The sequence below is a fragment of the Xenopus tropicalis genome, chromosome 5 (genome assembly GCF_000004195.4).
Source record: "Xenopus tropicalis strain Nigerian chromosome 5, UCB_Xtro_10.0, whole genome shotgun sequence".
NCBI lineage: Eukaryota > Metazoa > Chordata > Amphibia > Anura > Pipidae > Xenopus > Xenopus tropicalis.
Genome location: NC_030681.2, coordinates 105,737,452 through 105,751,973, shown reverse-complemented (window position 1 = coordinate 105,751,973; position 14,522 = coordinate 105,737,452). Strand labels below are relative to the sequence as shown.

The window sequence follows — 14,522 nt, the reverse complement described above, 5'->3', positions numbered from 1 at the left end:
TCAGTACATCATTTGCGTCAGCTTTTGTATAATTATAGGCAAGTTCTTATGGTCCAGAGGAATGAAATTCTATACAATAAACATTATATAGCATACAGTATAGGATAAGGTGCATATGAAATCATGACAACTAAATAACTAACATTATTCAGCTGGGATGGCAGTCAGTAGTTCTACCTGGAGAGTTAATATCACCTGAGCCGAAATGTAACTTGGAGCCATACACCCCAGTATAAACAGCATGATAGACAGCCAGTGTCATCTAAAGAAAAGCTAAATTAAACATCATTCAGCTGTTAATATTTGCAGTAGACAACCATGAAAAATTAAAATAAATAAATTAAAAACAACAAAATTACTTGTGTTGTATTATTGCTACTAAAAGCAGATCTGGCTGGTCCTTTCTTTTCTCTGCTTGGCTTGTCCTGGCTGTTGAAACAATGTAGAAGAAGTCAGCTATTCTTCTAACAAGACTCCATTTTCTTTAGGGATGCACAGAATGCAGGATTCGGTTTGGGGTTCTGCCTTTTTTTAGCAAGATTCGAATTTGGCCAAATCCATACCTCTTGCGTATTCTTTCATTACATCCTCAGAACATATAAAAGAAAGGGAATTTTGAAAACAGGAGTCTTGTCTGTAATATAGTTGACTTCAATAATACTGTTCCAGTGGTCTGAACAAGCTGTGCAGAGAATAGAAATGGATAGTTATTGCTTTCCAAAGCAATAATATTTACAAATACATTTAATATAATCAAGGAGAACCCATATTTGTTGGGCACCCTCTAGTGGTTCAAATTGCTTGCATTCTATCATATGCTGGTGCACCTTATCCACCTACTCCTGGGTATCTTTCACTGCCCTGGGAGGGCTCATTAGAAGAATAGTAATTTTTTGGATGTTATTGTACTGTACATGCACCAGAGAGCAGGTAAGAAGATGGCAGCGTGGTGTTTGGCTGAAAAGTACCCCAGGCTGGTAAGTTTTTTTGTTTTTTTTTAAAAGAAGCATACTGGCCTTGGGTATAAGGAAACCAATTTTAGCCAAGGAAGGGGGGCTGAACTAGCAAACTGGTACCACCCAGTGATTTAATTTTGTTTTCATTAAAATATTGGAAAGTTGTTTTGTGTTCCTTTAATGTTCCTTTAGTGACCCTTTATTGAAAAATAAAAACAACTTGCTGTACAATTTGGGGTTCAGAACCCTATAGTCCCTTTCTGCATGTTATAATTGTGAGAATAACCATTTGCCCTCTGTTACTAGATGAGTTCAGTTGGCATCACTGAAAATGTTAAAGGGGACAACAAGAAGTTTGAAGTATGGTACAATGGCAGAGAAGAAGTCTACATTATTCAGGTACCATATGTTTATTTAATCGCCCAGTCATTTATGTTTTTCCTACAGGTAATTCAATCCTTATGAAGCAATAGGACACAATGCTTCACTAATCCTACTTTTCTCTCATGTAGGCATCAACTATTGAGCTGAAAAACCTTTGGGTTTCTGAAATCAGAAAAGTCCTTACAGGCCAACTGGAAGCTTGCAGAGGTACAACATTTGCACTCTTTTCCCTATTTAAAGTGGCTGAAAATAGTAATATTTTTAGTGACTAAAAAGCATTTCTGGATGATGATAATTAAAATGTTGCACTGATAATAGAAAATCATGTTTGTGACTATCCCAGGTGAACATTCAGAATACACTTTGTAAATACTGTCTGGCAAAAAAATGTGGGTTTGATTAGCGTTTTATGTGTATGAAAATGTATCAGTATCAGCTAGATGGGTGAAAGGGGGCGGTAGGGATATTTTACTGACAGTGAGCAACTTTCTGCCATGCATTCTTCTCTACCAAGTTGAAAGACTGTTATGAAAATAGGAAGTCCTATGTGAATCACAGAGTTACAATTTTATGAACTGGTTAAATATGACAGCTACAGCAGCTTAGAAATGTATCGACTAACCTGTCTAATGTAAATATTTCACAAAGTTGACATTGTAGCTTTTTTGAGAGGGTATAAAATAAAGTAAATTCTTGTTTGAAACGTACACAGTATAATATATAAAGCAACCAAAAAAGTCTTTAGTTGTGGTGTACTATTTCAAAATGATAAGTTTTGATAAATAAAATGAACTTCCACTTTAAACATACCTTAAGGTGGCTATACATGCATATATATTGATAATTGGTGTGTGTATAGTAGGAGACAAAGTGACTGATATCGGCAAAAGCCTTGAATATTGGTAATTTTGTCGATTAGGTTGTACGGAAAATTTTGATTGGACACCTTTGAAGGTGGCCGAACATTGTAAAGTTAATTCTGAATTGTCATATAGGGGTAAAGAATTTCTTTGTTTCTACCTGAATGTCTGACGATCCAGTTCCAGTTCCAGTGGACGAATGATCTTTCTTACGAACCAATGGTAGCGTGTATGGCCATCTATACAGTTGTACATAGTTAGGGCAGTATCAGTTCATGGACAGGAAAAGGGATTGATCTAGAAGTAGGTTGTTTTGGCCACAGCAGGTCAGCACGTGAATTAAAATGCCCCTGGTGTTTATGGGTTGTGTTGGATGGGTAAGCCTAAAATGCTGTTTCACTTATCAGTGTAGTAGTAAAAAAAAAACTTGTCTAGCGGGTTTTTGGGCATGGGATTACCTAATATCTGAATTACCCCAGAAAGGTTACTTCAGACCCGTTGATTTTGTACTCAACTCGCAGCAAAGCCCAGTAGGTATGTTTGCATGTAACTCTTTTCTAATGTGGGTCTTCAGTGTGCTGTTGGAGGAGAGGTCACCCACACTGTATTCCACCACCAAACAAGTCTATCAAACAACTTGGGTTCTAGTGGTTCTTAAAAACAGATAACTTCCTTATTGGATAGATGGTATACAGTTTCTTTTGGTGGGTGCTAATTCAGTTTGTTAAATCAAATCAGTAAATGATTCAAATGTTTTCTCAATCAGTTGTTACTGATAGTCATAGCTGTAGCATTTACAACACCCCAAGGTTGTACTCACAGATCTGTGAACTAGTCCCCAGCTCTAGGTGAAGCTCTTAGTGGTGTATTACTCCAGGAATCTCCTATTCATGAGCCTGAGTCTGGCAGCATGCATTGAAAACACAGGGTACTAGCCCTTACTGGCCTCCTCATTGGAGCCTCAGAGTACTCTGCTAAATGCCCTGATCTTGCCTCTCGCTTCTAGAGTGAGCTATTACATATCTTCCCAACACTTCTCTAACTGGAACTTTCCTGCTTTCTGGGCTCTTTAGAACACGCCACATCCAGCAAATCGGGGGAACCAAAAGACGCCGGGCACATGTTGGCCTCCATTTTTATAAATGGAATCCTGATATCCCCTTCACAAGCACTGAACTGTCAAGAGACCAGCTTCCCCTCCCAACTGTAATAAAGACCCCAAATCTATCTAGCCATAACCCTCCTGGGGGAAACTAAAGATTAAAGGTTGCCAAAACCTTTACCCTCATATTTCATAATGAGCAAAACTAAAATGTTAGCATGTAGTGAAACATGCTTGTTAATATATATGATTAGACATTATATCATTGGTCATTATTATAAGGCAATGATTTTGTGTTCAGCATACTAAATACCCTGCTGGTATCAACATGTTAACAATTTAATTTTACAGAATGGTTTTTCATGTATAGCAACATGAGACTTACAAATGTTCTCTGTGTACATTTTGTAGGTGGACCACAATAGTAAAAATAGGGTTTTATTCTGATTGTGCAAAAAATAACACAAAACTATACTCTATGCACAGTGCCCAATAGAACACAGTGAAACCTGTAATTAGCCTTTGGAACTTATTCTTGTCTTTATTCCATAGTCTCACTTTAGCAATAACTAGGTTTAATGATTACGCCACATAAGTACCATCATTTTTCTAGTGTGAAATGGGAGTGTTGGATACAGTGTCTGTACCAGATCAAGCAACCCATAACAACCAGTCAGCAGTTATCATTTATTGGTCCACTGTTTAAGGCCACTCATGACTGGTTGCTATGGGTTAACAGACCTGTAGAAAACTCTGTGCTTTTTTTATACGCTACATGATGTTTTTCAGGTACAATATACTTAGTACTTATTAAATATAAATGTCAACTTGAGATGGACCATTATAATAAAGGGAATTTAGCTATAAGCCAATTTGACGTGGACAATAAAGAGGCAGCTAAGGGGTGGTTGTTATTGATTCACAGTCTGTGAATGTTTATAAATGGCATTCTATGTTTGTGTGTGTCACACCCCACTGGAAACAATTATTTTATCTGTCTTGCAAAATCCTTTATCCCTCCCCAGCCCAACCTTCAACTAATAAGAAAATGTATGCTTTGTTATTTGTCTTGACTCCAGCCTACTGCCCAATCTATTATTTATAAGGTTCAAGTCCACAACAAATCCTCAAAAGAGATGGTAATTTCTCATTGCTGAAGCATGTCAAATGGTAGAGCAGAGGTGTGACACCTGCAACCCAACAATAATTATGTCTCCCACAATTCTTTAGCAGCATATATTACTACTGAGGGGTGCTGGGAGATGCAGTTCACATCATTTGGAACACTACATGTGGAAAGCAAGTAATGTGGGAGAGTATCTGAATACTTGCTGTTGGAAGTAATTTTAATAGTGTTTATTTAAAAAGAAATGAAAGGTCATAAAGCCGATTGAGTAAATAATACGTTCTTTGTTTGACATTGTACCTTTGTTTTATAGAAGCAAGCCAATTACATCAAAGGATCACAGAGAGCGTATACCACGCACCAATGAACTCCTCATTTATTGCCAGGTAACAACAAATTATCACTGGTAACTTGCCCATGGTTTGCAGAATATACAAAAAAAACTTTTTAAATAGCGATATCTAGGGTAGCCAAACATGGCTGAATCTACCCATCTCATTCACATATTCTTGTCTGTCTCTGCTTCTTCCTTTGTCACTTTTATGTCTGATTAGCATATAGTTTAGTAAATGGTCCCAACATCTAATGGCACTCTAAAGAGCCTATTTACTAAGGCTTATACCCAGCTGGGCCATTAGAACCCCATGGACTAAAGAGTTGAGCTTAACACTTCCAGCACAGCGCTACTCAGCTCAAAAGAACTCTGTGCTTAATACTTGCAGTAAGCAGGTGGTAAGTACTGGACAATATAGAGGGATTCCAGGGGACACCCATCTCCAACCACTCCTGTATGCAGCATTGGCAGGCACAGATAGTGCTGCATACAAAGAGACACACCACTTGCAAATTAATAATGGTATGGTGAAAAGTACAAAAAATGGAGCTTGCACCTTCAATGTTGCCCATTTTTGTTAACTGACTTTTTAAGGGGGCAATATACCACATTTTTTCAGCAATGATTAGAGCCTATGCTGAACTGCATATAGGAGTACTGGCATAAGGCAAAAAGCCACTCCCAGTCACTTCAAGAGCTGAAACTCAGTTTTTTTAATTGTAATTTCAGCTCTTCTGGTGCAGAGAGCTCTATAGTGCACTCTGATGCAAAAAAACTAAGAATGTGGGGGGGGGGCGACATCCCATAGGTGGCACTAGGGGGCAAAAATGTCCCTGCTGTTAACAAAACATTCACAACAGAGGGTGCTGTATAATAGTAACATAGTAAGTTGGGTTGAAAAAAGACATACGTCCATCACCATAATGCCTATATATAACCTGCCTAACTACTAGTTGATCCAGAGGAAGGCAAAAAATCCCATCTGAAGCCTCTCTAATTTGCTGCAGAGGGGAAAAAATTCCTTCCTGACTCCAAGATGGCAATTGGACCAGTCCCTGTTCAACTCGTACTAAGATCTATCTCCCATAACCCTGTATTCCCTCACTTGCTAAGAATCCATCCAGCCCCTTCTTAAAGCTATATAATGTATCAGCCAGTACGACTGATTCGGGGAGGGAATTCCACAACTTCACAGCTTTCACAGTAAAAAATCCTTTCCGAATATTTAAATGGAACCTCCCTTCTTCTAAACGGAGTGGATAATGGTAATCTAATTATCTACCTTGCAAGAACCAAACATGGAGTATCATCAGTTTTCTGGGGTTATGTAATAAAAGGCACCAAGTTTGCCCAGGAGCAATAACCCATAACAACCAATCAGCAGGTAGAATTTACTTGTCACCTGTTTAAAAAGCAAATATCTGATTGGTTGCTATGGATTACTGCTCCTGGGCAAACTTGGTGCCTTTTATTACATATGGAGGTTACTATTTAAACAGTAGGCAAAAAGTATGTTCATCACAATCCCTATTCAACATGAGCTGAGCATGTGGGATACCCTGCTTTTTTAAAATTCCTTATCAAACACCATGTTGACCTTCAGTTTTCCACTGTTTAAAGTTAACTGAGATTAAAGGTTTGGATTTAGTTTAGTTAGGTACTCAGTTCTCATCTAAATAAAAATAAATTGAATGCCAAACTGAAGTGTGGATTCAGCACACCTACTGTAGTTTTTTTTTTCCTTCACATATTTAGAAAAACACAGTAAGGGATCACTGGTCCAGGACTGCAGTAGAAATTTAATCATTATACTGATTAACCAGTAAAGTTGAATACTTGTCTCCACAAGTAAAAGGTTAGTTAGACTGAGAATTAGGTTAAATGCTTTTTTGCTATTTAGTGCATCATTAAAGGAGAAGGAAAGGCTAATAAAGAGTTAATCTCAAGCTGCAGGCATACCTTAAGTCTCCCCATATTTCACCTGTTCAGGTGATCAGAAGCCAAACAGAAAAAATGCTGAGCATTGTAAAGAAGGTTCCCATAATGCCTCACTCCTGCACCGAGAGCAAGTGTACATGCTCAGTTAGTTAGACTATGGGGCTGATTTACTAATCCACAAATCCGAATCCCGAATGGGAAAAAATCGTATTGAAACGATCATTTTGTGACTTTTTCGTATTTTTTGCGATTTTTTTGTCGCCGTCACAACTTTTTTGTAAATTATTGCAACTTTTTCGTAGCCGTTACGACTTGCGCAAATTGACTTTTTCGTATTGAGTGGTCATAAATGGCGTGCAAACCTTTCAGACTTTGCATGATTTTGGAAGCCTCCCATAGGACTCAATGGCACTCTGCAGCTCCAACCTGGCCCAAGGAAAGTCATGATACTGAAGCTTGAATGAATCCGAAACTTTCGTACTCGGCGCGAAGGCTACGGAAAAAGTCGCGGCAATTCGCGCAAGTCGTAATGGCTACGAAAAAGTTGCGACAATTTACGAGCAAGACGTAATGGCTACTAAAAAGTCGCGACAATTTACGAGCAAGTCGTAATGGCTACGAAAAAGTCGCGACAATTTATGAAAAAAAATCGCAAAATACTGATCATTACGATAAAGACGAATTCGGACGCTTTTCGGATGTTCGTGGATTAGTTAATGTGCCCCTATGAGTCAGCTTCCTGCTGATTGGCTCAGATCCACATTCCTAAGGGGGGGAGTGAGTTCTTGGCATTCTTGAGGGAGGGGGGAGCCGGAGAGGGGAGAGAGCAGAGAGCTGCTTGTCTCTGGCACATGAATTACAGACACAAGAAATCTATTGACAGAGAAGTCAGTGCAGCGTTTCTGTGAGTGCGTATGACTGTATTTACATAGACCTTTCTGATAAAGCTTACTTAGTTGTTACCTTTCTTTCTCCTTTAAAGTCGGTAGTTAAGTGTGAATATTCAGCACTTTTTAGCTAAACTTCAGACTTATGATATTGTCATCTGTTGCTATTTATGGTGCGTCCTACAGTACTTATGCGCCTTGAGCTCAATACATCACTTCCCCTTTAGTGCAGTGGCACACGGGAAAATTAGTCGCCCACGATAAATCTTTGCTATTGCTGCCGTCTAATCTCCCCGTTATGCCATCCCACCAGCAAGGATGTAAATCACCGGTGGGGATGGCATATGCATTGCTTTGGTTTTCCGAAGTCGCATGAAGTTGCCTTGCTAGGAAACTTCGGGCGACTTCGGAAAACTGCAGCAATGCGTATGCCATCCCACCGGCGATTTAGATTCTTGCTGGTGAGATGGCATATCGGGGAGATTAGTCACCGGCAGTAGTGAAGATTTATTGCGGGCGACTTATCTCCCCACGTGCCACTGCCCTTAAGCAATTTTAGTTTCTTTGTGTCTCACATATTAGCCTGTAGTAGCATCTATTGCAGATTAAAAAGTTATAAAAAGTAGGAAATATGCATTGTCCTGGTTGCTGTTTCTATTTAGATTTAATTCTTTTGAAATACTTTGGTGCAAATAATGACTAAAAGAGTTGCATATGACAGTAATATTACCAATTAAATGAGTTGCCAGTGAAAAGTTGCCTATAATAAATGACTGCTTTATAAATATACATAAAATACATATATATTATGTTGTTCACCAATCCCAGCTACTCTTTAGGTGACAACTATGCTTCAGTACCACACTCGATAATTCAGAATGGGATTTCATCATGGCAGTTTCCCAACGTTTGTAGTTGTTACTTTATAGAACTAAATCTAAACCAGTAGCCTAGTTTGTAATCCACACATGACCCATTGGACCTTTCCATTAGACGGCTATTCACAAGTGCCCTTCAGTTGTTTGGTCTCTGTAATTATTTTTAGATATTTTCTAAGATAAATTATTAACAACCATTTAAATTAACATTTTTGCCGTTACCCTCACTCCAAAGGTCCAATAAGACTTCAGGTAACAGCCAGAACAAAGGAGAATTGCCAAGTCTTGAAGTGTCCAATAAGAAGAACAGGACTTCTAGTCCAACTGGAAGACAAAAGAAAGGTACTGTATAAAATGCTGATTAAAATTTCCTTTTATACATCAAAGTTTTGGACTTTTTATCATAGTAAAAGGCTCCTCTGAAGGACTACTTTTTGCCTGCAATATTTCAGATAGGCTGTCTTAGTCCAGAAGCTGTCATGTACAAATGACTGTTTGCCTATTTACAGAGGTGCTTTCATATGTTTATATGCTCCCTTATAATTAACTGAAAAAACTAACTGCTCTGTGTAGTAAAACTTCCTTCTTGATTTTGAGAAACACATTTACAGATACACAAACGATGGCTGCTTTAATACGAAACACTGTTACAGGGGCATGAAAAAAGGGTCAGCACACCCAGGGGCTTTTGGGGGGGTCCCAGGGATGTAGAGAGCTTAATTGGGTCCTGACTTATGTGCTCTTTTAGAGCACATATTTGCTGAAAAGATCATGTTTTTAAAGTCGTTGGGTTCCCTAAAAATTCCCTAAAAAACTTTTGCTGAATAATTTCCTATGGCTCATAGCTTTGGCTGTAGGGTCCAACTTTTTTAAGTCCCCCTTAGGATTTAAAAGTAGGAAGCCAGATGTACAGTAGCTTTCTTTTGTACAGAATAGAACTTGAAAGGCAGGATGAATGTTACCTCTTTGAAGTTTCAGTGATTACTTCCAGGAGAATCTGTACCATGACCCCATTTAGAATAATTACTAATTTAAACAGATCAGTCAAGTTGCGTGACGGTCAGTTCAGAAGTTTCTTCACATTCACAATCAATATAATCAATAAAGCACTCAGCCTGCCAGCAACCTCATTGGCCCAAGTAATTGACTTTTCTAGTAATTCAGCCAATGAAGCACAATGAAACTTAGAAACTGCAGTTCTATTCCTGTATATCACCTTCCCATCTTGAACCAAACCATGTTAAAGGAGTACTATTAACTTCTAGGACCCATAACCATTTTCTCCTTAAATGTTTTAGCCCAACTTCCCAAAAAGCAACTATTCACCCATACCTGTTAACCAAATGCATAGCTGTGTGGCAGGTTTGGCGTTACCGGACTCTATGATTCTGACTGCCAGTAAATGCCCACAGTGGTCTTTGTAATTGTAAATATTACGACTGTCAAGCTGAAGGTGAGCAACCTGCATATACGGCATTTCTCTTCCATTTGCTTAAATTGTGCTAAGCACAGTTTGTGATGATCCTGCTTCCTAATCACCTTAAAAAATTCTATGCATTGTTTTCACAGTATTTCTTACTCATTTGTTTAGAGTGCAAATTTTGAAAGCAGTTAATTATGTAATTGTTATACCTACCTTTTATGATTAGACATTTTATATAATAATGTACCATATGTGTTTACAAAGGTACAGGAACACTATAATTATTATCTATGGCTTCATTTAAGTCCCCCATTTAAGTCATTTGCAAAGTTCACATGAATGGAACATCGATTTTGCTCGTATATATTACCCCAAAGTTAAACTATTGCATAGAGACCAACTCTGATGCTTTAGCTCTTTAGTTCTAGGGCTATTATGAGAAACCTGTAGCTCTTTTGGTAGTGCAGCTCCCTTTATTGCTATTTAGTGTTTATGAATGATGGCACTAATGCCCTAAGCACCTTGCATCTTTTTGTACATATATATCATATATATCTTTTTGTGTATATATATATATATATATATATATATAATATGTATATATATAATATATGCCTTCAACATCATCCTTTCTCCACCCTAAATTTGCAATTGTGCAGATACAGCAACATTGTATTTTCATTCTAAAAATCAGTGGACCCAGTGCATTTTAGGGGTAATATATGTAACAGAAGGCAGTGTCTCCTGGGTTACTGAATTGCCACGTGTCTTTTTGTTCATTGGGTAAGGTGGTAAAGACAGGACTGGTCTACGCCTCCTGACACTGGGTTTTCAGTCTGGCATTAGGTGTAGAGTGCAGCATTTTCCCTTGCTGCTTGTTAGATGAGCATTAAGGGGCACACTATTGTGCCCCTTTGTGCTTTAGCACTTGCGTCCCGATGAAAAGTACATGGGCTCTGTATGTATACTAGAAGGATGTGTGACTGTGGCTGGCTGTGGATTGCCTCCTACTGACATGGGTTGGAAGCTCTAAGAAGACTCTTACACTTACAATTTACCCCATATGTATCCGTGCATGTATTTTTGGCTATAATAAAAGAATCTTGGTAAACTGAATTGCTTTGCTTAAGCTGCCATTAAAGTGTCTGAGGAAAGTTTTTGGAGAGTCAACTGTTATTACTGGTGGAGAATTGTTTTTAACCACAAGCATTTGGATCAACTAATCCATTTGTTTGGCATGCAGAAAAGATGGAAAGTAACAAATTTAGTGAGAGGGAGACATGGTCCTGTGCTTTCTAGATGACCAATACATTTGCTGATGGGAAGGAATGGCAGACTAGTTTTATTCTTTTCGATCACACTGACACTTTGGTGTAATGAATAAGCAGAATGGTTTCTAAAAACAGATACTCAAATAAACCCCACATAGAGCATTGTCTGTGCAAATTGACCAAAAAAGGCCAAACCAGCAGATTATATTGTACGTGTCTCCATTTTTCCTCTGATACATAATCAGATACATTTAAATCTGCAAACAACATACACACACAAATACCCTTATTCAGCATACATTTCATCAAGAATACAGGCTCACGCAGGCAGAATTGTCTTTGATAAAAGTTCTGCTTTGTTTGAGCGCTGTAATGGTAAAGCTGAGCTCAGGAGAGTTGGTTGGGAGAAAAAAAGTGAAACAGACAGCTGGTGCTGAGTTTTTGGGAACCAGCAATGCCATCTCTTCACTGGCTGCTAGACTGGGGGGGGTGTTTAGTAATCTGAGCTTAGAACAACTGAGCATGCCCACAAGCCAGGAATCAAAGCAAATTCCTGAGGCAGGAGGCTGAATGGGTTTCAGAAGGAGAAGGAAATCTAAGTGATTTAGAAGATGTTGCAACCTTACTATTAATCTCTGGGCAACCAGAGTGGCAGGTATTGAAAGATTTCAAAGAGGCTGTTCACTGATTACATTTTTGTGTGTGGGGTTTATATGTCTTTTAAAATGCAACCTTGCCCATGGCCTAGGGAGCAGAGATTGTGGCATAATGTTACTGATGGCCCTGACAACCCTAACAGAAAATGAAAGGGAGGAGGACAGACAAAACAGCCCAAGCTTATATATACACATAAAATATGTAGAGTATAGTGCTTAGGTATGCTTTAAGAGTCGGAGCGCTGTATATTTTGATATTGTACCATAAATCTTTTTATATGATGTTAACATAAATGTATTGTTAAGAACAGCAGTAAAAAGATAGATTGCATTTACGCAATAAGGAAGTGAGTAGCGTGGGTAAGGCCAATGTTCCGTTCAGTTATTTCTGTTCAGTTGTCCCTAAAGCTTTTTTCTGAACTCTGTGACATAAAAAGATGCTGTGTGGCATAGTTTTTATGTTTTATAAAGAAAATTAAAAGAAAACCAAGTAGCTGTTTCTACTTACAACCCGCATGTCACCACGTTTAATTTTTTGTACAGTAAAGAGATTTCTCTTGATTTAAGTTTCAATTTCCTTCATTAATGATGCCAAAATCATTAGCACGTCGCTTTTTAACCCTTCTAACCTTTCAACCTTACAACATTCCTTCTAACCCTTTCCCTCTTTCCTAGCTGATAATCCTGCCAGTCATAATCTTGAGCGCTCAGCTCTTGCTAGAAAAAGATTCACATTACAGGGTCTTTCCAATCGGAGAGCTCCACACAAAGGTAAAATGAGCACTTGCACATTGATGTCTTTTCCTAGGCGTCCATGTCTTCAGAATCCATGTTCCATGTCCCATCGACATCTCAGCTCATGTTTTGTAGCGTTCCTTTTTCAGTGTTGTGAAAATAAATCAATTCTCCATTAGAACAAAAAGAAGAGAGCAGAAATAAAGCCCCATGTAGAGTATGTTGTCAGAACATTTTATCGGCCAATGTTTCCTAATCTTTAATTTTATTTAAATATCTAAAAATGATAGTGCCTCTTAATAAACAGGGTGGAAAGAGGTTTGTCTATATACTATTATTGAATTTGCTGCATCATTTCATTTCATCATTCAGTGCAGATAGAGACTAAACTTATGATGAGGCTAAGTTTATGATGAATTAGTGTTACACTGGTGCCCACCTCCTCTGGCCTACAGACCTCCCAGACTGGCGCTATCCAAACACTAAGGGGTACAGCTAAAGCTCTGTAAAGAAATAACTTAAGCATTAACAAACATTTATTGTACTAAACATAAAAGTTGCTAAACAAAACAGAGAGTTAAAGTAGCCATACACTGAAATATCCGCCAGACAAGTGGATCCAGGTGGGAGATATCAGATTGATCACATTGATGGAGTATAGGCTGACTGCATGAATGAGCTGATGTGCTTCTCGCCTTAATGGGATTTTTAAACCTGCCCAATCAACATCTGGACGATTTTTGTCTAGATATTGGTCCGGTAGGCCTGCCTGAGGGCCCTATACAGATATCTGCCAAATATGTATAGGGCATATAGTAACCCCAAAAATGATTAAGGTACTATATTTAACTGCCTTATACATATACGCTTGCCATTCCTCTGAAATGCATAACTCACTGCCCATCCAAGAATATGGGGTTTCTACAAATGTCACAGTGCTATTTTATTTAGTGCCACAGCAAGCAGGTAGAACTATTACATCTGACATCCTCTGAGCTCTGAAAATAACCCACTGCCTAAACATTATGAGTCATTGAAGCTTTTGCTGTATTAACATTGCCCTCTTTCATTTTGTCCTTGCACTTCCTGTTCCATCAACAGTTAGATATTAACAGATATTAACAGTTAAAGCTTTTTTGACTCCACATTCATTTTATATGCATTTGTAGGCAGTTCATCAGATGTATATCAATTATTAAAAAACATATTTTAGATCTAGTGATGTCTGAACCAAGATTTGCTTGGTACTGTTTGTACCACTAACATGGGCACTTACCTCTGTTTACTATAACCTGCCCTGGTGCCTCATTGTTTTGATAGTCAACATGCCGATTTGCCATTATTATCTTTACAATGTGCTCAGTCAAGGAAAAAATAGATAATTAGAAATGTAGTTTTGATGTACTGTTGACCTTGTAATTGCAGCTGCAGTTCCCTGTATCACTGCACTGTTTTTTCTGCATGGCAATGTATTATGTGGTTAAAAAAGTGACAAACAGCTTGGCTTGCCAGGAGGTCATAAATAAAAAGAAAGAAAGCAGAACACAGAATTCCTTATTAATATTCAACAACTCAGTGTTGTTTATGAGAGACCTTTATCAAACAGAATGATAGAAGGTAACACAGCTGAAATGGCATACCATTTTATGAAATGCTGGAAAGCATCCTGACAAATATTATACACTTAAGCACACAAAGAATACAAAATATAAAGCCAATTATGTATATTATTAGGATTCACCAAATCCAGAATTCAGTTGAACACTGATGTTTTTTGCAGGATTCATATTTGGCCGAATCATAAGTGTTGAGGAACCTAATCCAAACCCTTATTTGACTTCAAAGAGCTCAAGAACTAAGGGATGGAATTATAAAAATGTGAAATTAGAGTTCACCACAAAAAAATTATCAATGGGTGAAAGTTCACCATTTTGATAAATACACTTCTAGTGCTGGGCGGTATACCGGTAAA

At 38.1% G+C, this 14,522-nt stretch overlaps 1 protein-coding gene across 7 annotated transcripts in view; it reads left to right on the top strand.

Moving 5' to 3' along the window:
* The window catches only part of mcf2l.2 (MCF.2 cell line derived transforming sequence like), a 152,728-nt gene that overhangs the window by 118,517 nt on the left and 19,689 nt on the right, over positions 1-14,522 (top strand). For 4 of the 7 annotated variants that reach the window (XM_031902050.1, XM_031902049.1, XM_012963327.3 and 1 more), the window contains exons 23-27: positions 1,263-1,355; positions 1,469-1,547; positions 4,742-4,814; positions 8,701-8,807; positions 12,491-12,586. In XM_031902050.1, the coding sequence (XP_031757910.1) occupies positions 1,263-1,355; positions 1,469-1,547; positions 4,742-4,814; positions 8,701-8,807; positions 12,491-12,586 (448 nt within the window). The remainder of the gene's footprint in view (positions 1-1,262; positions 1,356-1,468; positions 1,548-4,741; positions 4,815-8,700; positions 8,808-12,490; positions 12,587-14,522) is intronic. The other 3 variants (XM_031902051.1, XM_002937839.5, XM_012963330.3) reach the window with 1 other exon arrangement.